General features: G+C 39.7%; 1 protein-coding gene across 4 annotated transcripts in view; it reads right to left on the bottom strand.

Annotated features, from left to right (window-relative positions):
• NYAP2 (neuronal tyrosine-phosphorylated phosphoinositide-3-kinase adaptor 2) overlaps positions 1 to 24,892 on the bottom strand; it is a 136,812-nt gene that overhangs the window by 20,183 nt on the left and 91,737 nt on the right. For all 4 annotated transcript variants that reach the window (XM_054283096.1, XM_054283097.1, XM_054283098.1 and 1 more), the window contains 2 exons: positions 15,033 to 15,242; positions 7,066 to 7,169 (listed from right to left, as the gene is read on the bottom strand). In XM_054283096.1, the coding sequence (XP_054139071.1) occupies positions 7,066 to 7,169; positions 15,033 to 15,242 (314 nt within the window). The remainder of the gene's footprint in view (positions 1 to 7,065; positions 7,170 to 15,032; positions 15,243 to 24,892) is intronic.

Here is a 24,892-nt window from a genome sequence, read left to right as displayed (position 1 = left end):
AGAAAATTCTAAGAGTGGCAATTAGCACAGTAGTTAGATATTCCCTTTGAATAGAAATCTGGGAGTGCATGTCCCCTGAGATCTTTAACCAGCAGCTCATGGGGATAATTTTTCCCTTTGGTCCAGAGGGCAAGGATGACAGAAGTTGATTTTTTCTTTGCAAATCCTTGCTCATGATAAGAGCCAAAACAGCAGAATCACTAGAGTCTGATGCTAGCTCTAGGTTGAGATTCATCAAGGAGTGCATGTAGCACAGATTGACAGTACTGAGAGCTCACATGGGTCTGTGCTGTGTAACACACACAAATTCCCTTGTTAGCACAATTTAATTTTTTCCTAACATTTCTCTAGTAATCAAAGTGGATGAAGGACTACTTCAGTCCACAGAGTTCTCCATCTACCTGCACTGTATTTCTTTCATATAGTGGAAGGTAAAAGAAAGACTGCTGTGATCAGATATGGAACAGTGGATCTTGATTTATAGGTGCTCATTTCTCAACAGCAGAATTCACCAAATGCAGAATCAGGAACCCAGCTCTGCTACTGTGCCCCACAACTGCAGGGTGTTTGCTGACTCCTTGAACTCTTGTACACTACTGCTAGGAAAAAATGGTAACTTTAAGCTGAGAATAACAGAAGAGCACAGATGCTTTGTTTATGGTCACAGAGTATTCACTTTCAGATGCACATTTATCAACTAAAGCATGATAATGTCAATTCATTGGGGAAGTACTGTGTCTAGGTGCCTTCAAAAATAATTATACCCATAATGGTAACAATTTGCATTCCTAGCATTCACTAATTACAGGGTGACCACAATGTTTATAAGGCATACAAAGACTATAACATGTTTTGTATTCACAACTAAAGCTAGAGATATTACAAGCTGGGCTTGTGATTTTTAACTGACCCAGTACAGAGGGAACTTAGGCATGAGACAAATATGTAGCTGGTGCTGCTAAAGAGTCCTCAGCACTTGTCAAAATTCAATTCCAAATAATTAGCTTAAAGTTTTTTGTATTTTTACGATGGGCTTTTACTGCACTTAAACAGCAAGGTATTGCTCTACTCATGCATATGCAAAGCAGCTCAAATATGTCTCAGCTTCTTTGTGGTACTTCCCTTCCATCATGATTTTGTTTTACAGTAGAACCATTAGAATAGGTGTTTGGGATTTTTTAGCTTTTCCTAATCCCATGAACACAAGGAAAAACCCTGCATATTCAAAGTAGAAAATCTGCTTACTTCTCTACCCACATTGCTATGTTGGAAACTGTGCTGGAACACTCCTGGTCTCTGCTCCCTGGCTTTGTGAGCCTTGGATTTCCATGTCTGTACCACAGCTCCCTCAGCCTGCCAGCGCCAGGCACGAGCCTCCCCCAGCACTTGGTTATTCTACAAGTCTTTTTTATTTTCCTACCTAGATATGAATTTCAGGAGCCAACTTGTATCTAAAATTCTTGTCTATCAAAGACACATTCTCATTGATGGCTTCACTTCATTTGGTGCAAGACAATGGTCAAGTCCACTCTTGGGAGTCCCTTTCCCTTTGCTGTATTATAAAATAAGTGAGAGCTGTCCTGAATTCTGGAGGGTAATGGTTGTTTGTCCATCTTGTGCCTTCTGTTGTGTTTACCAATGTGGTCATGTGGGGAAAGTAAAATACTGCCTCAGCTTGCAGAAAATTCAGGCAGATACCAGGCAAGCGATGAAGTGAGCTGCAATTTTTCTAAAATCAGACACAAAAAGTTTCAGTGTTGATGCTGATATATTTTCTAGCTTTTTCTTCATTCCTTCCATGCATGTTGAGACTCCTTAATTCATAACCGTCGATGGATTTTCATTCCCTCCTCTGAGTTATTCCTTCTAATCTCAGCATGGCTTCTGAATTTTACTTTGATCATCTCTGTAAAGTTTAAATCTTCTTTCCTTGCTTAAATTGGAGCTAGATATCACTGCCTGGTCCCCCACAAAAATGCCTCAAACCTTAAGAGGCATACAAACCCTCAGAATTAAGATAACATACCTTGAGGTGGCAACAGGAAAGGACAGTGCTGTCTGGCCACTGAAAAGCAAGAAACTAACAGGCACCATGAAGAGAGGCTGCACATTTGCAGATAAGGAACACACTTTTGTGAAAATCTATCTGAAAATAGGCTCTGCTTTGCAGGAAAGCTAAAATATGAAACTCTAGCTATCAGTAGTTTTGTTTTCAAAGAGTGTGGTTTTCTTCAGACCATCTATCTTAAAAACATGCGCTGCTGTGCTGCTATGCAGCCTAGTATGTGGGATTTTCCAATCACTGTCTCCAAATTAATGAAAACAAATCTCACTTTGCAAAGGCCATTAGCAGAAAAAAAATCCCAAGGTGTTCATATGATCTCTTTTTTTCTTAAAATGGAAATTAGTGGGATTTTTCTGTGCTGAAGACTGTTTCAGAGAGGCATGGCAGTGATACAGTGAGGATTTTATGTACATTAAAACTCTGGGTGCAAGATGTTCTGCTCTCCAGCAGAGGGACTTCCACAGTCTGCTTGAAACGTTTTCCTCTTTTGTGCCAGACATGCTCAGTGCGCACCTAGCCCGTATGCCACAGGGATATCTGAGCTCATCGATGGAATGCAATCCTTTGTTACCTCGAGGTGAAGATGTGGAGAACGATGGGATGGCAGGGAAGCATGATTGCACAGCAGTGATACCTGTGACTCCAAATCCTGCTTGCTTTACACAAATGAACAGCTTTGTTCACTGTGGCTGTGCTGTGGCAGGACTGAGCGTTTTCCACTGCAGGGTGAAACCCCTGACTGTGCCTGCTGCAGAAAATCTCAGGCACAGAGGTTCCAGCAAAATGGGTGAGGAGTTATGTACTGGGGCAACTGTGGACCCTGTTTATTGTACTTTATAAACCCCTCAAAGTGGTTAAATTCCACTGTTCTCAGTCCACTTAGATGGCTGCAAAAGACAGTTACTTGTTTTCATTTCCACATAAAGGCCAAACACGGACTTTTACTATCTCTAATGTTATTCACACACTTCTTTTCTCTAAGATATAACTTGCTTTACTTTCTACAACATTTCTCTATTCCCTGTAACATTTTGTGAACAATGTCATACATTTATAGAATGAGAATCACTTAGGCTGAAAAATGCCTTTAACCCAGCACTGAAAAACATGTCCCCAGATGCCACATCTACACATCTTTTAAACATCTCCAAGGATGGTAGAATGGACTCTTCCACTTCCCAGGGCAGCCTGTTGCTTGACAACTCTTTCTGTGAAAAAATTTTTTTCTAATATAAACAGATTATATCCTACAGTGTGTGTCTGAGTGTTAAAGCAGGTCACTGACCATTACCCTGTGGATTATGGGGCCTTCATTCTGCTCCCTGTGTCCATCTTCCAGCTCAGGGGTGGTACCTGGAGAACAGCTGGTCCTGCTTTTGAACACTGAGGCAAAGAAGGCATTAAGTACCTCAGCCTTTTCCTCACCTTTTGTCATTATGTTCTCTCTGCCATCCAAAAAGAGGATGGAGATTCTTCTTAGATTTCCTTTTGCATAGAAACATTTTTTATTGTCTTTTATCACAGTAGACAGATTAAGTGCTAGTCAGGATTTGGCCCTTTTAATTTTCTCCCTCCATAAACTCATGACTCCCTTGTCCTCCTGAGTTGCTTGTCCCTTCTTACAACTTTCAGAAATTCTCTCCTTTCCTGAGTCCCAGCAAAAACTCTGTTCAGACAGTCTGGTCGTCTTCCCTGCTGGTTTGTGTTTTGGCACTTGAGGATGGCCTGCTTCTGCATGCTTAACATTTCCTTCTTTCCTTTCTTTACAAGACAATTCATCCTATCTAGAATACTTCTCTGCTATTTACACCCATCTCTGTAGGATATTTTTATTTAGATATGCATTTAGGAAATACAGCTATGTGGCACTTTTGTTGCTCAAAAATATTCTATGCTTCTGCCATTATTACAGTTCCAAGCCCCCACCTACCTCCTCTGCTACTTCCTTAATTTCTTAAACTTTGTCCTTTCACAATCAATAACTTCAGTTCCAGGATAAACTTATGTTTATCTTTCAGTTTAAATTGAGATAATTCATTACTTCATCCAAGGTTGCTTTGTGCAACCAACACTTTCCAAATGCCCTCATCATTTCCCAGAACTAAGGACAGAAGGCAGGCTCTCAACCTGGCTCAGCATTTTAGTAAATGCTGGCTGTCCCTACACTACAGAATTTTTAGTATTCTCTATCAGAGACCAGCCATATAATTAATTTCTGCTCATAAGCCATTTCTTCTTATTTTTAGGTGGTCCCTCCACTGCTTCCCATCAATATACTATAGATATATTGTGTGAATACTAGCTGATTAATCCTCACCATTCCTACATCAATAACCAAACAAGAAATAAGAAAATAAGACATAGGGGAGTTAAATTACAATAGTTACATAATTATCTAATATACGATTGGAATTATAATTTAGGTTTCCTTAGAGCAGATCAATTTTGAATTACTAAGCATAGTCACCACTTCTTTGAACAACTGCATTAAAAATTATGGGTTTTGAGAACTCAGTTGCAAATTTGTCTTTTTTTTTTTCCCAAATAAAGCATTTTGAAAATCACAAGTCTGGGATCCATGAAGATTTGAGAAAACCAATTAACAGTAATCTGCCCTTTCCCAGATCTTATATTCCTGTTTGAATGTTAGTTGTGCCTATCTGATCAACAAAGAGGGGAATAACACAATACATCTTAATCTTTTGGAAAGTCTAATTTGCTCATTATGATATTGTTAAGGAAAGCAGTATCAATACAATCAATAGCCACAGCACACAAAAATAGATACCCTGTATGCCACAACCCAGCAGATTGAGAATGGGCTAACAGCCCAGCTGTTGGAAACACATTTCACCCATCATCCATTATTTGCACATTAAGATAGAACAGGTGTTGAAAGAACAATCAATGTTTGTATCTGCCACGGAGATAAGATTTTTGTCATTCCTCTGAAATCAGGGTCAAATCCACACCTTTAAAAGTTATGCTATCATAGCAAATGGCAACATAATAGATGGACAGTAAGAGATTGTCAGCTGGAAGGGAAGACTTAGGGAGAGAAAGCTTGTACTAGATTTTCTTGTTTTTCATGAAGTCATGACCGTACCATACATTATTCAATTAACAAGATCACCCTTCTACAGTCACTTGAAAATTCCTCTTATCATCTTTGTTCCTTTCTTCTGTATGAATTGAGGTGGATTTTTCCCTCCATAGTTTCAGTGAACCCTGGCTGCAGCTTCTAAGAGGCTCATTATCTCTTCTATCACATCAGCTTCTGCTTTCAAGGCTTATTGTTTAGTTCTTAGTATAAACTGACAGTCTAAAATCCCTTCAAAACACCCAAGGTGCCTTTGCCACTGAGTAAACAGCAAAGCATCAGGAGTGCTGTAAAACCCATTTAATCAAAAATATATACTGCATGAACACTGGGACACTGAAAACCTTTGGAAATACAATTACCCTAATTTCTTCCTTAGATGAAGGAACACTTGATGTGTTATTTAAATGGGCTGTTATTTTGAATCTCCAGTATAGATTTGATTTTCTTATGTAAAATATGCTTTAGAAATGTGCAGGGTTCTCTCAGTCTTCATGTCTGGCAGCACTCAGAAGAAATACAATCATATCAGTTCACACAGGTTACAGAACTGTAACCTGTACAGACTTGGCTACCCAAATATGACCTTCCTAACAAGTTGCTGGCTGTCTGGAGTGAGTAAATCAGCTTAGTCTTGTGGTCTTTGCTTTGGTCAAGACATTATTGGAGCAACTCACCAAGATACAAACACAAATATCTGATTATTGCAAAGCAGTCCTCAGGGAGATTTCCACTCAAACCTCAGTGACATTCAATAATATTTTGGGGACTAACTCCCTGAAAGCCAGACAAAAATTCTCCATCAAAACAAGGGTGCCTGTGTGTGCATACACATATGCATGTGCTCCTAAATCCATCTGTGCTCCTGTCTCCTTGTGCACACACCCCCCACACGTACACACCAGTGATGCAGTGCCACAGTGCTTTGACAGAAGCCATTCACATGATGTTTAAGCAAAACCTCTTCTTTCAATTGCTACTCTCAGCTAGTTCTGTCAAACTAATAATACAGGTCTGTGCAACAAAATGTTACAATATCAGTATTAGCATATAAAATAAAGGTAAGTATAGGTTTCCCATGTCTTTATTTCTTTTCCATTTTCTCTCTATTGGAGAAATTTGCCAAACCCAAACACTTTCATTTTTTCCTATGTGGCAGTTTTGTTTCTGATGATGACAAAAAAAGTATCTCTGTTTAAGATAAAAGGAGATGTTGCTCCTTTGATTTGTTTTTTTTTTTTTTTTTGATTCCTAAAAATGTACAATAAGTATAACTACAGTGGACTATTTAATAGTCCTGTAAGCATTACATGGTCTATAGCTGAAGAGAGTCTAGCTGCCTCAACTAAACAAAATCACTTGCTGTAAGAGCAGTTTTTAGGACAGTGATTAATCACAGTGTAATACAATCATGCATTAAGCTCCAACCAGATGTGACTGGCACAAATATTAAAGTACAACTGGGCAGAAGTCAAGTATGTACAAGTCTTTGACAACATTGGTGTAAGTGCTCTAGACAAGACATTTAAAAGAAATTTACATAAAAACATAGATTAAATTTATCAAAGTTTGATAAATTTTAAGACAGTAAAAAAGTACAGAAAGCATGAAAAAATAAAAAACCCAGCCAGTTCATACTGTACAGTTTTACTACATTTATATTACAGAATGAAGACAGAAAAAGATACAAGGAATTAAGAACAAAGAAAATTCTGCTGGCTGCGGCCAGCAGAATTTCATTGCTGATGAGAGATGCGCACACACAGATGCACGCACACGCACAGAAAACAAAGACACAAAGCAAAAGAACCATTTACTGTAACAAATGACAGACAGAGAGGTGGGGACATTTGGCATGTTGCAGCACATGGAGTCATTCCCGATTGGCTAAAGATGGTACCTGGCTCGGCTGGAGCTCGCCGGGCTGCCGGAGCGGCGCCACCGACGCAGGAGGCACTCCTGACGTGGATGCGGAGCGGCCCAGCCGGCAACTCGACTTGGACTCTGCAAGGGAGAGACAGAAACACCCGTGAGCAGGAGCAGGGGACTGCTGCAGCAAGCTGGAACACTGTGCATCCGGGATTCCCTTGAAATGGAGACTCCAGCCTCGGTAACGAGTTAAAGTCTTGGACTTATGGCTGAATCATGAGCAGAAGTTGAGATCAGAAGAGGGATTCAGGCAGGACTCATGCCATGTCCTGGCCTCTTTGCTCTGGCATCTCTGAAGGACAGAGCATAAAACAGAGGACAGGAAGAATAAAAAAGAAGCATTCCTGTTTCCCCACTCCCCTGCTCCCCAGCACCTTTTCTACTCCTCATGTAATACAGCAGTGATTAAGGGAGTTACAGAGGCTTCTGTTTTCACCTCTCCATCCCAGAGCTGAGGGACATGACAGCCCAAAGACTGGCTGTGCTGAAGGAAAGCATGAAATGCCAAAAAATATAGGAGAAGGTATGTAAAAGTGGTGAGGATACTGTCACACTTGGGGATTTGGAATGACACCAAAAATACTTGGGAATCTCATGTCAGTAGCAATGAATTGAGAGATACAAAGTAGGAAGAAGAGACAAATCAAAACATTGGCAGTGGAAAAGTCAGTTGCCCAGAATCAAGATGATAACAGAAGCAATGGTTGCCTTGAGAGAAAGCTCCACTTCAGAGAAGAACTTCACAAAAATGACACAGTTATTTGATTTTCCTTCTACTGCTTTATATGGAGTAATTTCTGAGAAGGTTCCCCATTGATTTCCATCCAGGTTACTATTGTACACACTGACACACGGTGACCATGCAGTTCAGGAGGCCTGGATGAAAGTTTTTATACCTAAGCCATGCTGACACCCATGTACTACCCCAATGTTCAGCTGGTCTGGGGGAAACTGTTCTTTCCTGAAAAAGAGATCTGCCTGTTTCTGCCCAAGAAATTCTTTTGTCCTTACATTTCCTTTATATGGCTGAGGAAGCACCTCTCAGCCTATGACTCTGCTCAGATCAATGTGTTCATTCTCCTCATGTTTCATAAACCTTCTTCCCAACCCTGCACCTGCTTTTTTGTATTTAGTGGGCAAGCACTGAAAACATTTGGACTCACCAGACAGATTTGGTACAATAACAGTCTCACTTTTCACATTGACAGTGCTCCTTTACCATGAATAACAAGTAACTTCAATACCATGCTTCATTACAATTTAAAGAATTTTGAGGGGTTTTTTAAAGGTTTGAAGAATTCCTCCTATTCAATTTTATGTTTTCAAGAAGAAAGGAAGGGCCTATGCCTCATGCAGTTGTGGTTTAGCAAGTTTGTCTCTGAAGCACATCTTTTGCCTGTGTCTGTCTGAAATTTATTTTGTCATGCCTCATGTGTACAGCTGCTTTGTCTGTGTTTGTTTTACACTGATTTCTCTATTTCCTGTGTGGATCCCTAGTATCACCACTGGCCACTGGTTGGGCCACAGCTTGAAAGGAAGAAGATTTCTATTGCCAGCATGACCTTAAAGTCACTTGGCACACTTTGGAAACTTGAGGACAGCTGGCACATTACTCCACATACCAACAACATGCTGAAATGGATTCTTCCACTCTCACTGATGCTTTCTCATTGTCACCTTCAATGCTTATTTTCTTCAGATATTTCAGAATTCAATAGGGCATGGAGAAGAGCTATCCACTTATGCTGAAGCACTTAGACCAATGAAAGCATCTGTATGGGTGAATATTCATCAACTAAATATTAATAGGTTAGTTAACATCCAGCTGGCTGAGCAGCAAAAATATTTATGCTGCTTGCCGAATGCATTATTCAATTCACTCTCCAAGTCAGTCTGTAAACACACTAAGAGTCAACACAGCCACAGGCACACAGAAAGGAGCAGACTGGCCTCCTCCATAACCTTGCTTTTGTACACAGTCTGCTGGTTTGTTTTTTTTGGACTTGGGCAGTTACTCTGAAGGTTGATTAGGTTTGTTTTTGTTCTGATTTCACACTGTCTGTGTGCCAGATTTCTGACTGTTCCTTTCAGAAATATAGATACAATAATGGATCTCATTATTATATCTCATCTCTCATCTCCTGGAATTCTGCGGGGGTTTCAGAAAGGACAAGAATTGTGCTTTTTTCAGTTGTTTTTCTTTACTGCTAAGTAAAGATTCTGTTTCTGCTGTGACAAGCAGAATCAGACATTCAGCACATAAAAAACTCCAAGACACTGTCTGAGTATGCTTCTGAATTATTTTCTTTGCTTTAGGAAAGCAGAAAGAAGTGTCATAATTTCCAATTTGGATCTATGAGCAACAGCAAGAGATTACCATTTCCTTGCCAAAGAGACTCCTTTCATCTAGCATCAAAGAAATAAAACCTATCACACACAGATGAAGTATTAGTTCCTTTATCTCCCTGTAATATATGTTCCAGTATTAAGGAAACTATTGTGATTTCCATGGTGATCCTCACCAATAGGTGCTTCAGACATGGCTCCATCTAGCTTTTTTTGTCTCAGTGGCTATATTTTTGGACCAAATAAATACTGTATTCTACTGTAATTAGTGGTCTCAGTAACAGCACACCACTTGGGGAAAAAATAGTCCATTAAAGGTCTATTCTTTAAGTGCTGCACAACTCACTGCTCTGTATTCTGCAGCATGTTATTTTTCAGCTTTGGGCAGCTTATTCACTCTGCTGGGGCTATCTGGATTTTCCTGTTTAATGCCAAGAATCTAAAGGAAAAACTACTGCTAGCAAATATCAGGGATGGTTTCTAGCATTTAAAAATTCATGTTTATCTCTTGTGGATGATACTGAGACAGCTCAGCATTAACATCTGAAATGAGTAGTCTTGGACATCTTGAGAAGTCCCTCAGTTACAGAATTTCATGGTGTGGAGCTGAGTTCTATCAGCCATCCTGAGAGGCACACAGGGAAGGCTCTGTAGGCCAGGGGATGCAGGGCATGTGAGGAGCCTTTAGAGATGCTCTTTGCAATCAATGGGCAGCATGAGGTCTGAATTCAGCAGATTCTTGGGGGTAGCCAGGAGGCTGTGAAATATTATGCATAAAAATGTTCATAAAATTCACCTGGTGTATGTGGAAATTTAGCGGTGTTATTTTGCACAGCTTCCAATGTCACATCTCTCACAGTGACATGGTTTGAAAAATGCACTGCAGGTCTCTGGGAGCCAGGTGCATTGTTAGGGGGGCACAGTGGGTCTCAGTCTCCTCTCATGGCACCCACAGTGGCCACAACACTCTGGAGTGGGACCACAGCCCCCTGACACCAAACCCACAGACAAAATCAGCTGCAGTGGGCTGAGCACCACTGCATTCTTGGGTTTAAGCTCAGTCTTGACAGCACCAGGAGGGTTACATGTGGAACCACGCAAGCATTTAGCTCCAAAGGGCAGCATTAAGGATGAGAATTTTAAGAGAGACTGTGCAACACAGAAATACCGGCTTTCCAAGCACAAATAGGATTGCCTTAAAGTTGTGTATTTAATTATGTGTCTAAGCACTCATATAAATGGCTGGTTTTCCAAAACTGCAGGGGCTGCCAGCATGACTAAAGATGTAGAGGCTTGGCTGATTGTATTTGGGACATGGGGTGTTGTAGGATTTTCTTCAATAATGCACAGTGCTGAAATGCCACAAGATTTTATGGAAATATTTTCAATCAGTTTTATACCAACGTGCTATGGCTTTCTATATTCTCCAGAAGTACAAAAACCCTTCACAATTTTTATTTTTGGATCTTAATGGGAAGAGTTCTTTATCCATCCAAGGAAGCCTTCATTCTGCCTATCCTAATCTTAATTCAAAAAAATGCTCTGGCTGTCACTTACGTTGGAGAAGCTTCTTATCCTGTCACAGTCTCTTCTTTGCACATGAAAAGAGAAATATTGCTTATTTGCTACAGCTGCCAAGAAATGCATTTTGAATTAAACAAGGCAGTGTGACAGGCTGGGAGCAATCACATAAAAAAAAAAAAGAAGAAGAAGAAAAAGAAAGCATGTATGCTGGAAAAATACATCACACCAAGTGTCTTCATACTGGCCTAAAAAGAGATGAGTAAGCTGAAATACAACTTGAAGTTATGAAACATTATGGTGCAATAAACTACATAGTATTATGCTATCTAAAAAAAGCATTTAGTATTTTGCTATTAGCAGAAGCCAGTTAGTGCTAAAATATCACAGCAGCACATCAAACTGAACAGTTTTCATAAGGGGAGCACTGAACCTGTGGAACTCAATGTAACCAGACATCCATAGGTCAAAAGTTTAGCAAGTCTCAAACCCAAGTCAGGTAATGATCAAAACCATGTCTGAAAAGGAACCCCCTGTTTGGGTTTAGGGGATATTTTGCCCAAAAGGAAAAGCTGATAGTGGAATATACTTTGTGTCTTGAAATATGGGTGTTTATTTTCTTTGTAAAGCTTTTATTGTAGGATTTGGCTGTGTTTGTTTGCTATTTCCTGGCTTCTTTGAAATACAAGTAAGTGTTTTGTATTTTTGTTCAGGTTTTTTGTGTGTGTTTTCTTACATGTAGGCAATATTTTTACTCCAGCAGAATCGGTGTGATCCCATATCCTGGAGGTCTCACAGCAGGACCATGGGCATTGGTGGGATGTCCTCAGTGTGCAGCTCCCAGTACTGCTCATCTCATTACAGGTGACAGGCTCTGCTTAGGAGAGCCTGTGAGCAGAGAACATGAATGACAGGTGCAGGCAAGATCTGAGCCTCCTGGGCAGTAATATAAAACCCCAGCATTAAGTTCCTTTCATGTGAAGAATCCTTGTGGGTTTAGGAGCACAGTGATACTGCCTGTGAGGAGAAAATGTAGGGGTTTGTGGCACAGACCTGGCTGGCATGAACTGACTTTTTGCTGCTATTCCCTTCTTACAACAATGGAAGCATCTTGTGCCTTGGGCTTTTCAGGCTTTGTCCCATTCCCAAATAGATGAACTTAAAATATTCATTGCTTTTGGAAATCGACAATGATGGCCAGTAATTGCAATGAAGGGTGGGTATTTCCTCCCTTCCTGATTACCTACAATCTTTTCAGATGGAATATTTATGGCTGGCTGAGTGACAAGCTGGTGGCAATTCAAAACCAGGATGCAAGATAGTTTCTGAGATTTTAAAGGCAGGGCAGTGCCTGTCTCCAGCAGCAGGTGGCAATGCAAAATGCTTCTTTGTTGCTGTTAGGGAAAAAGCAGCAACATTCCAGAAAATACTCTTCAAGTCTCCTGGAGTGAAGTTATACAGATTCTGTATTACAGATTGTGTTTGGCTGTTCATGATAATTGCACTGACTTTCCCAAAACTCAGCATGCCCCCAAATCACACTGCTTTCCATAAGAAATTATAGGATGCCAAGAAACAGAAAGTGCCCTTGACAAATTCTGTCACAGAACAATCAGGCACTAGAGACAGTGATAACTGTGTGCAGCTGACAGCCCAGGCTCTTTGAACAAAATGGACAGAAAGTTCAAGATTCTGTTTGGAGATGGCTCATTCTCCCTTGGATCTTACTAGCAGTTTCAGAGTTGGGGAGAATCCACCAAAAGCCACGGTTCTCACTCAGGTATTTGGCCAGGCCACCCCAGTTCCCAGCTGGAGCAGAGCTGCCTGATGAGTGCCTGTGGGAAATCCATTCACACCCTTTCTCTTTTGCAGCAGAGCAATTCAACTCCATTAAAAAAATTTATTTCAATATTGCCCTAGTAAATGCCTGTACCAGTGTGAACTAGGAGGTAGGTACCAAGCTGCAGTGTTTCAAGGACATGTCTACACCAAAAAAAAAAAAAAAAAAAAAAAAAAAAAGTAGCTTTTTTTCCCTGTTATCTATGATGTTGCAAAGAGAGTAGCAGCAGTGATGACTGTACTGGGGACTGGCTAGATTTTATTTGAGGCAAATCTAAGTTCTATTTCCTAGTGCAGAATTACTTTATCTCCTTGACTCCAGAAAGCATTTGTATTCATATGAAAGTATTAAATCTCTCTTCTTGCATTCTGTTACAGTTTTAATTTAATTGCAGAGAATGAGCTGTTACAGTTCATGTACAAGTTCATTGAGGAGAGCTGTGTACAGCATTCTCAATGCAGTGCCCCACCAAGCAAAGGTAAAACGTGTTGCTCAGGCAACAGCAAGAGACACAGGGGAAAAAATATTCAGGGCAGATGAGAGGCAATATTCATCAAATGAAATATCATAAATCTGCAGGGAAAGAAAAGTTATAATCATCTCTCATATTTTAATCATTGAAAGGAATCAAAATTCAGCCAAGAAAATAAAATTTTCCTTTGACAGTCCTAGCAGTGTAAGACAAAGTCATAGTTAACTAAATCAAGGCATGATTCAACAACTATTACAGTTTGCTGATGCCAAATGGAGACTGAGGCCAACATGTTTTGTCTGCTTTTGGAGATCAACCAACTCTTTAAAATTAAACTGCTGCAGAAATGTTGGACAGCAGTGTTACATTTTGCTAAGAGCTTACTCTTCAGTTTTAACTTCTTTACTACTCTGGTCCATAGTGTCATCTTGCAGAACTGAAAAGGTTGGTACACACCTTTTGTCTAATTTTTGGATGTCCCAATACTTTGATGTGGTAGCTTAAACCCATCCTTTAACCTGCATTAGCACAGATGATGGTCTAAGACACTGGGGACAGAATTTTTACCAAAAGCTATGAGCTTATCTGGAAAATTCCCACCTTCCAGGAAGCTTTGTAAGAAGAGACAAGTAAGGAAATGGCAGTAGCACAAAAGAGACCTGTGCTAGAGTCATAAGTTTTTGCAGAAAAGTCACTTTCACTGCACCAGGAAGGATTGTTTGGGGGGTCTGTAGCAAGCAAAGCTGGACTACATGATTGCTGCAAATGACATTTCATATCAGCAAAGACTCTTCAACTTATACGCTGAGTTTCCGGTGTCATTTTCAGCAATTCAGGGACAATGTGAGTCCCATTATCACCCAAGGAAGCGATGTTCTGGGTGAGCTGTGAGCATCTCTGCTCACTCAGCAGTGTAAACACTCCTTGCTGCCACTCACTGCCCAGCAGATCTCTCAGGCAGGAATGATTTCTTGTCTGAGCAGCTCATTCCTGCTCTTATAGTTACTGAACACTGACCATGAGGCGTCAGCACTAGACATGCCAGCTGTCCTTAGAGGGGATATTTCTCACAGTCCAACTAATAAGCAATGAAGTTACTCTTTTATGAGAGCTGTCAAATCTCAAAAGCACCAATACAGTACTGGCGCAAGGGCCATAAATATCTCTTTATAGATGTCTATTCATTTATCAGTTCCATTTGTCTTGGTCAATTTGTAAACAAGACTGCATTATAATGCCATGGTTTATGGCAATTTACTATTTAATATGTTAATGGTTTTGGATAATAAAATGAATAGGTGTTTATCTGAGACTTCTGAAATCCATCGTCACTTTTCTAGAAATTTATGTACAAGCAGAAAACAAAGGCTGCCTGTGTCCTGTCACTGTGCCCCTCAGTAAGACAGCCTCACTTTTGCAAAGTGTATTTTTGTTACTTCATGTGATACATGAACTTATGAACTTCCTCAGGTGCCATCCTAGGAGTGTCTTTGCCTTTTCAATGTCAGGTGGAATCCTTTACTTCTTTTGAAGTAGATGGCTAACATGCTTACGTGCTGCTATTCCATGCCACCATCCCAGCTGTTCCAGCACAAGCACAGCACAAGCCTTTTTAGTGCAGCACTCAATGGGCAGGGCCAAATCTAGAAGATATTTGGAAATCTAAAGAATCTGGATGCTTACTACATCAGTGTATCTTTAGAGACTCTTCAGCTCACAAGGAGATTGATGAGATGTCCCTGTGCCGTGCTTGACGTACCTGAGCTGTTGCCTCCAGCCAGCATGGTTGGGCTCACAGAGGATCTCCCCAGCCTGCTGGACACCATGGGGGGGCCTGGTGTTCCATCCCATTCCTGAGCTTTCCCTGGCTCCCTGCAGGAAGCTGTCCCATGATGTCCTCTCTCTTTGTTTTCCAGCTTTGGTAGTGGTTCAGTGCTGTGGCTTCTGATCTTCAGCTCATCTAGTGGTTCTACAAAATACATAAATGCACATTTCATTATAGAGTAACTGCTAATCATCTACATCATGCAATAATCTTTTGCAAAATACTCTATATATATCACTGATAAATCCTTTAAGGGCAGTTTATAGCATGGCTTTACCATCTAGGCCAAAACCCTGTAGTTTACATAGGTTTCAGTACACTTTTTAATTATTTAAAAGCACACACCATGAAGCAGATGGATAAAATGTAACATTTCTGTTACAACTTTCATATGCCAGGAAAATAATTTGGAAAATGGTTCCCTACCAAATTGTGGTTTATTAAAAATTTATACAAATATTTGAAATCTTTTCAGCTGTCATTTCATTAGGAACAAGTTCTTCTTCAGGCACTTCCTAAGGAAGCTCTCTCCTAAGGCAATATTGTGCAAGCAACATATCTGTACTTCTCATAAGCTCTAATAAAAGCACACAATCCACAAAACAAAACAGCACAAATCCATTTTGGGTGTGCCCAGCACCACAACCTATGGAATGAAATTGCAGTTGGTTGGAAAAGCCTTGGAGGCAGAAAATTACTTTCTATTACTTTCTGTTTGAAACACCACAAGTCAATGAAAAGAGGAGCAATTCTAAACACAGTTGAATGACTTTTTCAAGTGAAACAGGGATGTCTGCTTTCTTCATGGCTGGTGATTTTCTGTTCTTTTCTCAAGACCCCAATTTCTTGTCTTGCAGGTTGAGCAATGCATGGAGAAAGAATTAATTCCTGCTCCTCTTTCCCATCTGTAGCTATGAAAAATTCACATGGAAAACTAGATACAGAAGAAACATTAGATTGCTCTTTAGTTGTAGGAGCTAATTACTGTGCTACTCAGTTATTCAAAGCTGCTGTTCACCTCATTTTGAAAAAAAAGATCAGTTTGGAATTTTAGATCTCAAACCAAAAGAGATTCTTACACCAGTTCTAGTCACAGAGATTTATTAATCCACCCCCTGATGTACTTTAATTTCTGTATGTATCTACAGTCTTGGAATCCATATTTGACAGAGATAAAAATCTTCCCTTGAACTCTATGTCAAAAACTTTTAGTGGCTTCAAGGGCCTTTGGAAGATTTGAGGGAGCCAAGCCAAGAGAAAACGTCAGGAGCCATTGAGAGGCAGGAGATGCCAGCAGTTCCCTGAGGGGCCTGTGCTGAATGGCAGGACAGGATTTATAGTCTGAGCTGCCACTTCCTCTCCCAGTCACCCTCATGGCCAGGAACTGGGACTGTTCAACCACTCAGATGATACAGCCCCAGAAAAGGACCACATTCAAAGCACTTTGGTTTTCCCATGGCTCAATGCCCCACAGACTGTTACCTGTGGTACAGCACACAGGGGAAGATGCACTGCTAGACAGCTGTGATGGGCAGAGACCTCTCCTATGCATAACAGTGACAAAATCTCTCCTTGTTTTGCGTTCTTTGACATTCCAGTGTGCAGATGACCTTAATGAGCAACAACCCAGCCAGCCTGGGGTTTCCTCAATGAAACATCATACAGAAGACATGTAAAAATATCTAACTGGATATGTGGTGCAAGATGTAATCATTAGTGTATTTTGTTAATTACAATTGGTTAATAGTAAAATTGAATACCGAAGATATCTTACCACAGCCTGCAAGTAGTAACACTGCATGAAAAAATGATTAAACCACCCCGGGCTGGGTGAACTGTAAAATTCATGAATTCTGTAAAATTCATGTGACAAAGACCTTCAAAACTCAAACTTCTTCCATGAACTTTTAAGTCATCTACCTGCTTTAGTCTATGCAAAAAGACACTGCAGTAAAAATCCAGTGTTTTTTTTCCCAGTTGGTAACCCCAGTGGGGTACAAGGTTAAATAACAGTCTGTATCAATACAACATGACATCTGCTTTTCAGGGAACTTTGCTAGGAGGTGTCTGTGACTGCACAGAGAGACCTGCTAATACAAAGAGCTGTGCAAAGAGAGGGAGAGCCCAAATTATTACCAGGATTAGAACTGTTTCAGTTGACAGCATCGAGCTATCAAAAATACTGATGTGTTTTCTCACATAACAGATGCATGCAATCATATGTGATTTTTTTTCTTCACACCAATAACATTCACTTCTTTAAGATACTACTTATCTGGGAAAAGGAAAGTTAAAAACAAAGTTTCAAAATTCTTTGGAAATGCACACAATCTTCTTTCCCACTATTACAGGATTGTGTCTAGACTGCAGTTTATTCTTCACAGCAAAATGAAGAGAAAGCCAGAAAACTAGAATATGTTTTTATAAAGTAAGAATTGGGCTCTCCAAGTGCCCTACCAAATGTATGCATCACTCAATAGAGTTAATTTGCTATGTCATCCAGCTGCTCCTGGAAATGCTGTTACTACCTTAGTGAAAACCTTCTCTGTGTGTGCCTCATTGACACTACTTGAGCACCTCCCCTTGAAATTTCACACACATGCAGTCAGCCCTTGTCACAGTGGAAATGCTCTGGCTGAGTGTGCAGCTAAGGATTTATCTGCTTCAGTTTACTTAACAGAGAAACATTTGTACTTGTTGCCTGATAAAAAAGATTTGTGCATTCTTAGTTTTTACTGTCAGCTGAATCAAAGCACAGCTTTTGCAACCAGCTGGAAACTGTGGAACTATTCAGACTAAATAAAGATTTGGTTTACAGTCTAATTTTTTATAAGGTGTAGGAAATCAGTTTTCAGCTGGCTGTCTAGACTTTGTAAATTTACATTCCACTATCCTTGCTTGGAGATTTTCAGTTCACAGTTTATCTGAAAAGTAATATATCCTAAAAATGAAAAGCAGATTGAAACAGATTATAATGTCATGTAGCCCATCACAGGGCCTGAGTCATTATTATTTGGTGATCCTTATCAGTAACAATGATACACAGACAGAAAACAACATGTCAGTGTTTTCTGTAGTTTTCTGTAATATTACTTTCCAGGTTACTTGCAAATACAGAAAAAAAAAATGAAAAAGGAAATTATTGCCTCACTTTTACTCAAATATTTTGGGGAGAAGTTTAGAACAATTTCAGCTTCTTTAATAAATGTCAATGGGAATCATACTCAAACTCAATTAAAATAAATTAGAAAATTACTCTGCTACTTCTTGGACAATTGAAAGAGCACTTCAGTTCCAATGTGCCCAGGACAGCTTCAGAAATGCAGAATGCTCCCCTGCCAGCTCTCAGCCCATCCCTGGCCCATTTGTTGACTGTGTCAGCCACTTGGATGTTTTTTATTTTGTCAACTACTCCTTGCTGCAAATGTAGCTCCACAGAACAAGCCAAGTGGCACAAATGATTGTGTCTCACAGGAGCACATTCCCTGCTCCATGCTTTGGCTCCTGCAGCCTGACACAAGGCACTGGCAGAGGGCAGAGCACACCTGCAGTTACCTGTGGGGTGGGGATCTTATCATCCCCTGAAAAGCAAACCAGGACATTTTACACAGAGTAACCCTTTATAAAAGCTACAGCAGGACTTAAATGGCCACTTTATCCCTATTGATTCCATCCTGAAAACAGGAACTCTTACCAGTCAGATTTATCTGTGTGTACAGAGACACAGCTGAAAGGTAACAGCAGCTGCCGCACAGCTCTTTTTAATTTTTTTTTATTTGGGAAGTGCAGAAACATAGGTTGGATCTAGGTTATCTTGTGCTGTTAAAACCTGAATGGTGGGAAATACCAAAGCTCAGTATTATGCTGGGAGCTCACTGAGTCATATGGTGACCACCAGAAAATCCTTTTGCAGTCAAGTGCTGCTTTTTGAAAAGCTGAAATTATTATGGAAAGCATCTTTATTGTTCAATAATTCTTCCACCAAAGTGGTACATAAAAATGTAAATTTCAAGAAATAATTCACTGCTTTAAATATTTATGGACACAGTTGGTTAAACTGCCATAAAGGCACTCAAATGTTTCAAGCACTTTCAGCTGTCATGGTATTTCAATATGTAAAGATATGCATTTTTGTATTTATTTCACCTGAATCTCAGACTTTTCCATTTAAAGTATGAGATGCTTAAAATCTCCTATAAACTATATATTTTACAGATAATTGGCATGTACAATCTCCCCTTTAGGAAAGGTGCCCTAATAGCTGTGCGCTAGGCAAGGCTGGCACGTGAGCTGTGGTACAAGAAAACTTGGAAATGCTACAGGAAGTGAGAAACAGAGTCAGTTGTAACTTGGATCTAAGAAAACTGAAATTACAGCTACAGAAAACATCTTAATAAAAAAGCTATCATTCAAATAAGTATGACTCTGTGGCCAGTCTGCCGCTCTGTTCTTAAACACAAATTAATTTCAGGTCCAGGTGGCCTCTTAGTGCATTGCTAAGTGGTAAATGGCAGAACCTTTATTACTGCTTGGGGTTTGGGGGAAGAAAGAAAAGCCATTGTCTTAAGGAACTTAAAATGAGGATTGCTCTCTGCCATCTCTCTCAGCTGTGAGCTGAAATGTATAAGCTAATCCATACATTATTACTTTATTCCTTTTTTTCCTTTGTGTTTGTTATAAACCTAAATAAATAATATATCACTCTAGGCAGAACTCACATACTGCAGGAGCAAATGGTCTAAAATTCAGCAGTCACATGCAGATGCAAACAAAGTCATTCAGGATGGGGTTTAGATGTGAGCCAGAGCTCCTGATCTCCTCCAGCCTCGACAGATCAGCGCTCACCTTGTCTGGCCACAGGGCAGGCATGGCCCTGGCTGAGGGAGCAGCAGCACAGAGCACCCCAAGGGCACAGCTGGAAGGGGGCAGATGCAGGATGAGACTGCAGCCAGCACCTGTGTGAGGGTCAGTGCTACCTGAGACATGGCCAGGCACAGTGCCCCTCCTGCCACTGCTGGCACCAGGGCAGCCTGTGCCTGACTGACCCCTTCCACAGGCACTGCATGTACAGCAATACTGGGCCTTCCAGAGAGCCCCAGAGTTTCTTCTGTCTGCACACCAGGGCTTTTTATTTACCTTTACTGCACATTTAAAAATTAGAGCTGCCTTTTAATGGATTTCCTGATGTCCAGTGCTTTGTCTGATCTGCACAGGTGTAAATTTAGCCCAACCTCTCCCAAAGAAAAATAACCAGCTATTAATACCACATGCAAGAAGCATGGATAATGCTCAGTGTTTCAACCATTAAAAAAAAAAAGAAAGAGCATATTATACTGTCAATGAAACCCATATCCTCATCTTTATTAACTATAGTGGTTTGTCAATTCTGACTTCATCCGCTTGCTAATTAAGCAGAAGTTTGCTTTGCATATCAATTTTTAATACCCCTTTTTTACAGTTAAGTGAGAGTTGCAGCAGCCAGCTTGTTCAATTAAAAGCAGCTCTGACCTAGTTCCATGCAAAATCAATAGAAAGCCTGAAATTCTCACAAAACATCTAATATTTAGGGAAGACATGGCTGAACTTCTTCTTAGTGTTCATGGAGCATGTTTCTGTGAACAGTGTAGGGCTTTTTTCTTTTTTTTAATGTGGTGAAATCCAGGGAAGATCACAGTGGTCTGCTACAGACAGCCAAGGGAGGGGAAGAAGGATTGATGAGGAAAATGCATTTAGTTGATTTTCTGTGGCTGTCCCAAACCTGCTAAGTGTGCAATCCTGCTTAGCAAAACAAGACAGGAAAAGAAAAAGTAACAGTACAACTAACTGAAGACTAATGAAAGAAGGGATAGATTTATAGAAAAACATTTATAGCATAGATTTATCAATCAAGGCTTCAGAATAAAAATATTCAATGAAAACAATGGAATTTATAATCTGGTTGAAAAAATAGAATGGAAATCTTTATGTTCCAATAAACTTCAGCTGTTGGCATTAGTCCCTTTAAAGACAAATTTTAAAAAATTCACCATTATAAGATACATTCAACGTTATTTGATGTCATATAGTTCGAGGAAAAATCCTCTTGTATATTGATTAAGATAAAGCAAATGTTTTACTATTAAATAAAGAGAGACATTTTTTATCCCTAGAAGTGTTCGAAAAATGTGAGGATATGGCACTTGAGGACATGAGTTAATGTTGAATATGATGGTGGAGCTGGGCTAACAGTTGTAACTGTCTTAGAGGTCTCTTCCACCTTTAATTCTGTAATTCTATGACTGATCCAAGATGATCATATTTTGACATTTATTACAGAAGTGATGGCAATCACCTGTTTCAAACAAGGCCATCATTATTTCTTAATTATTCACTCTGTGCTTGATCTTTTAATTGTGCCTGTTCTGCTGCAAATCATATCACAGCTCCATCATCTGACCAAAGAGGCCACATCTGGAAGATATGCACTGTACAGATGTGCTACTAAAGCAAATAAAAGCAGTGTCCTGGGACTCAACATTACATCAAATGGCAGTCTATTAACAAGTTTTCTACTTAATTCACACTACTCACAATTACATAATTAGGCAGAACACTTTATTATGTAACATTCACTGCTCTAATCTTTTTTATAATTTTCCTTTCTGACCTTAGAATGCTGGAAATTGCTGACTTGGATCTAGGAAAACCTTAACAGAAGCCTTTGTCTTCTGGTACCTTTTTGGGCAAAAAACCTAATTACAACAAGTCAAAGGGAATTCTGTTATTGCCTTCAACAGAGCAAGGGTTTTCCTTGCAGCAGTTATTAGCTGATTCATGTGAATGTATGGAATAGCTGATTACGGGGAGTTGCAAACATTTCTCTTACAAGTTTGTGAACCCAGATATGCTGATAATCCAGGCTGTGCTTTCAATTAAAAAACTAAATGTGTGCACAAACATTTCATACCCACAGGTGGGTATGAACAAGGTCTATGGCTGTTTGCAGCAGATAGGATTTAAGTAGGACAAGGAAGGAGCCTGAAGAGCCTGAGTGTGGCAGGCTTGTGAAACTTTGGTTTCACTGCCATGAGCCTTGGGCTAATTAGCAACACACATTGCACATAAGCACAGACTGCCATGCCCACCCCAAACTCCATAATGATCAAAGAAAACTCTGTTAATGAAACCTGTAATCAAACTGTGAAAATCAGTCTCTGTAAAGGTGGCCCAACAGTTACCTGGCACTTGATTTGAAAGGATAGTGCCTACTCTCACTTAAAGGCTTTCCTTCTCAGCCCCATTCATTTCCCCTCTCATTCACTCTGTTATTCAAGTTATTGAAATACATCCTTGATCTTTGAATGAGGACACAACGGTTTGATGGGTCCTTCACACAACCCAGCACAGTATGGCAAGAAATCATAAGGCAAGAGTGAGCCAAAAGTATAGAGACATTTCAAGAAAAATGTTCTGTAAAAAGTTCATGACCTTATGTTTCAAAGCTTCACTTCAAAAACATCAATCTTTCATGGAAGTCCTGACTATATTAAACTTGTCAACACTCTTCTGTCAACGTTTCTACTGAAAAACAGCCTTTGAACTCTTTCAGGAGTTTGAATGTAAGGTTTTTCCATTTTCTGAACACTTTAATTTCTTCTAAAGAGTATGTTTCTATCCAGGTTCAGTAGTAAATGTTAGTCAGAAAATGAAGATATAGTAAAGGATATAGATTGTGGAAACTGGGGACAGAAACTCCTCCTTTTGTATGTCCACATAAAGATATCAATTTCAAAGTTGAAGTGAAAATTAATTGTTTCCTGACTATTTTGTCTAGGGTTTAACTAGCTGTATGAAAAATATTTTCATTAATGCATTTCTCTTTATTTTCTTCATTGATGAATTTAAAAATTTGCCTTTCATTATTAGAGCAGACATGCCAATTGCAGAGCTCTCCTTTCATCTATTATGTTACCTATAAGAGAGGATCTTGACACTTCCTGAACACTGACCTCATCTGAATTTTGCTCTCTCTTACAGAGCCAGGCACAAGCACCTAATGCTGCTGTGCAGCCTCTGTGCCTGGCTCTACGTCAGGATCCCAAGAAATTTTTGCTCTGCAAGTAAATGCTTAAGATTCCTCTCAGTTTCAGAATGAAACCTTTGCGTCATTCTGGCTTTCTATGTATTTTATCAGCATTAATTATTTTAGGCCCTCCCCACTTTCTAATTAGAGGCTTGATTTTGTGAACTGGTTTTATTCTTGCTAGAAAAGCAACTGTGGAGCCATGCCAGCACAGACTTCCGATATTGAGGAAATAAGTAGAATTGCAGATGGTCTTGTAACAGCTCTGGCTGATGTCTGTGCTTGCAAGGCTTTACAATTATTGCCTTCACAAGTGTGCAGAGCAGCTACTGTGGCTGGCACAATGCTGTGTCTTTGTTACAGCACATGCAAACTACACACAAATCACACAAACATTGCTGGAGCAGTAAACTAGCTACAGATTTCCTGGAAGAAGGTACTTTTTGAGTCATGAATTCAAATTCACACACAAAAATAAAGTAATTGCCATCTTCAGTAAAATTAAACACACAGCTTCTCCCTTTCAGATGAATAGTTACAAGAACAATGGTTCTCCTTACTCATTCTTCAATGCCAGATAAAGCACTAATTGCATGTTACTGTTTTAATAATAAAATAATTATTAGGAATGGATAATTCTATTCAAAAGAGTGAAAGGAACGTGAACCTTCACATCAAATTGAATGTAAAGGAACCTGATTCTTTAATATGCTTGATTATCCTCACAATTATTTCCTCAGTGTTCCTGTACTTTTCACCTTATCTATACCTAGCATGTTTGTACACCCCAGCAATTTCATCGTTTGATATTTGAATCACTTACATGTATAACCTAAATAAAACCATTTCTAACACTTACATTTTTCTTATTACTGATAGTCTTGGAAGGTTGAGAGAAAATTTCAGGGGAAGCATATCTACCTCTCCTCATTAAGAGCCCAAGAGCCTTTATCAGAATATTATCTCTTCTCCCGGGCAACTAATGAAAGCAAATGAGGAAATGGCCTCAAACTGGACCAGGGGAACTTTGGGTGGACATCAGGAAGAACTTTTTCATTGAGAGAGTTGTCAAGCATTGGAACAGACTGCCCAGAGAAGTGAGGGAGTCACCATCCCTGGAAGGGCTCAGGAAATGACAGTATATGGTTTGTTTAGCAAGGTGATGTTTGGTCACAGGTTGGACCCCATCTTGAAGGTCTTTCCCAATCTCAGTGATTCTATGGGTAGATTAGAGAATACACTGACAAAAATGTGCAATATAACGTGTTCATTCACTACTCAATGTTTATATTATTCACTGCAACATTCTAGAAGCCAAAGTACAGAGTGGTCTTGCAAGGAACAGCAGCCTGGGACAAAGAGAGGACTCTCTTGTCATAATTTATAATGGGATCCCCTGAAGTAGATCTTCAGGGACCTTTGGACTGGGTCTTTAAGGATGGGGTTTAAAAAATGAACTTTTTCAAGCAGGAACCAAATCAGTCGTGCCAAAAATGTGTGTCCTTTTAAAATGGATATAAAACCACTCAGGCCCAGATATTGCCAGTGTTTGTTACACAGTTTAGTAAGGTAAAATAATTTTAAGAAATATAGAGAGGAGAAATAACAGTCAGAGATATCAGATTTTACTCCCCACAAAGTTCCCACCATCTTCTCTTAAATCACAGAAGTTCTACAGCTGTGTCACTGTAAGAACAGATAAGGCATTTAATTAAACCTTTTCCCTTGTAAA

The sequence above is a fragment of the Melozone crissalis genome, unplaced genomic scaffold (assembly GCF_028551555.1).
Source record: "Melozone crissalis strain CALT ecotype California unplaced genomic scaffold, PUWL_Pcris_2 ptg000034l_1, whole genome shotgun sequence".
Classification (NCBI taxonomy): domain Eukaryota; kingdom Metazoa; phylum Chordata; class Aves; order Passeriformes; family Passerellidae; genus Melozone; species Melozone crissalis.
Note: the sequence above shows the minus strand (reverse complement) of the source record. Positions and strands in the feature narration are given on the sequence as shown.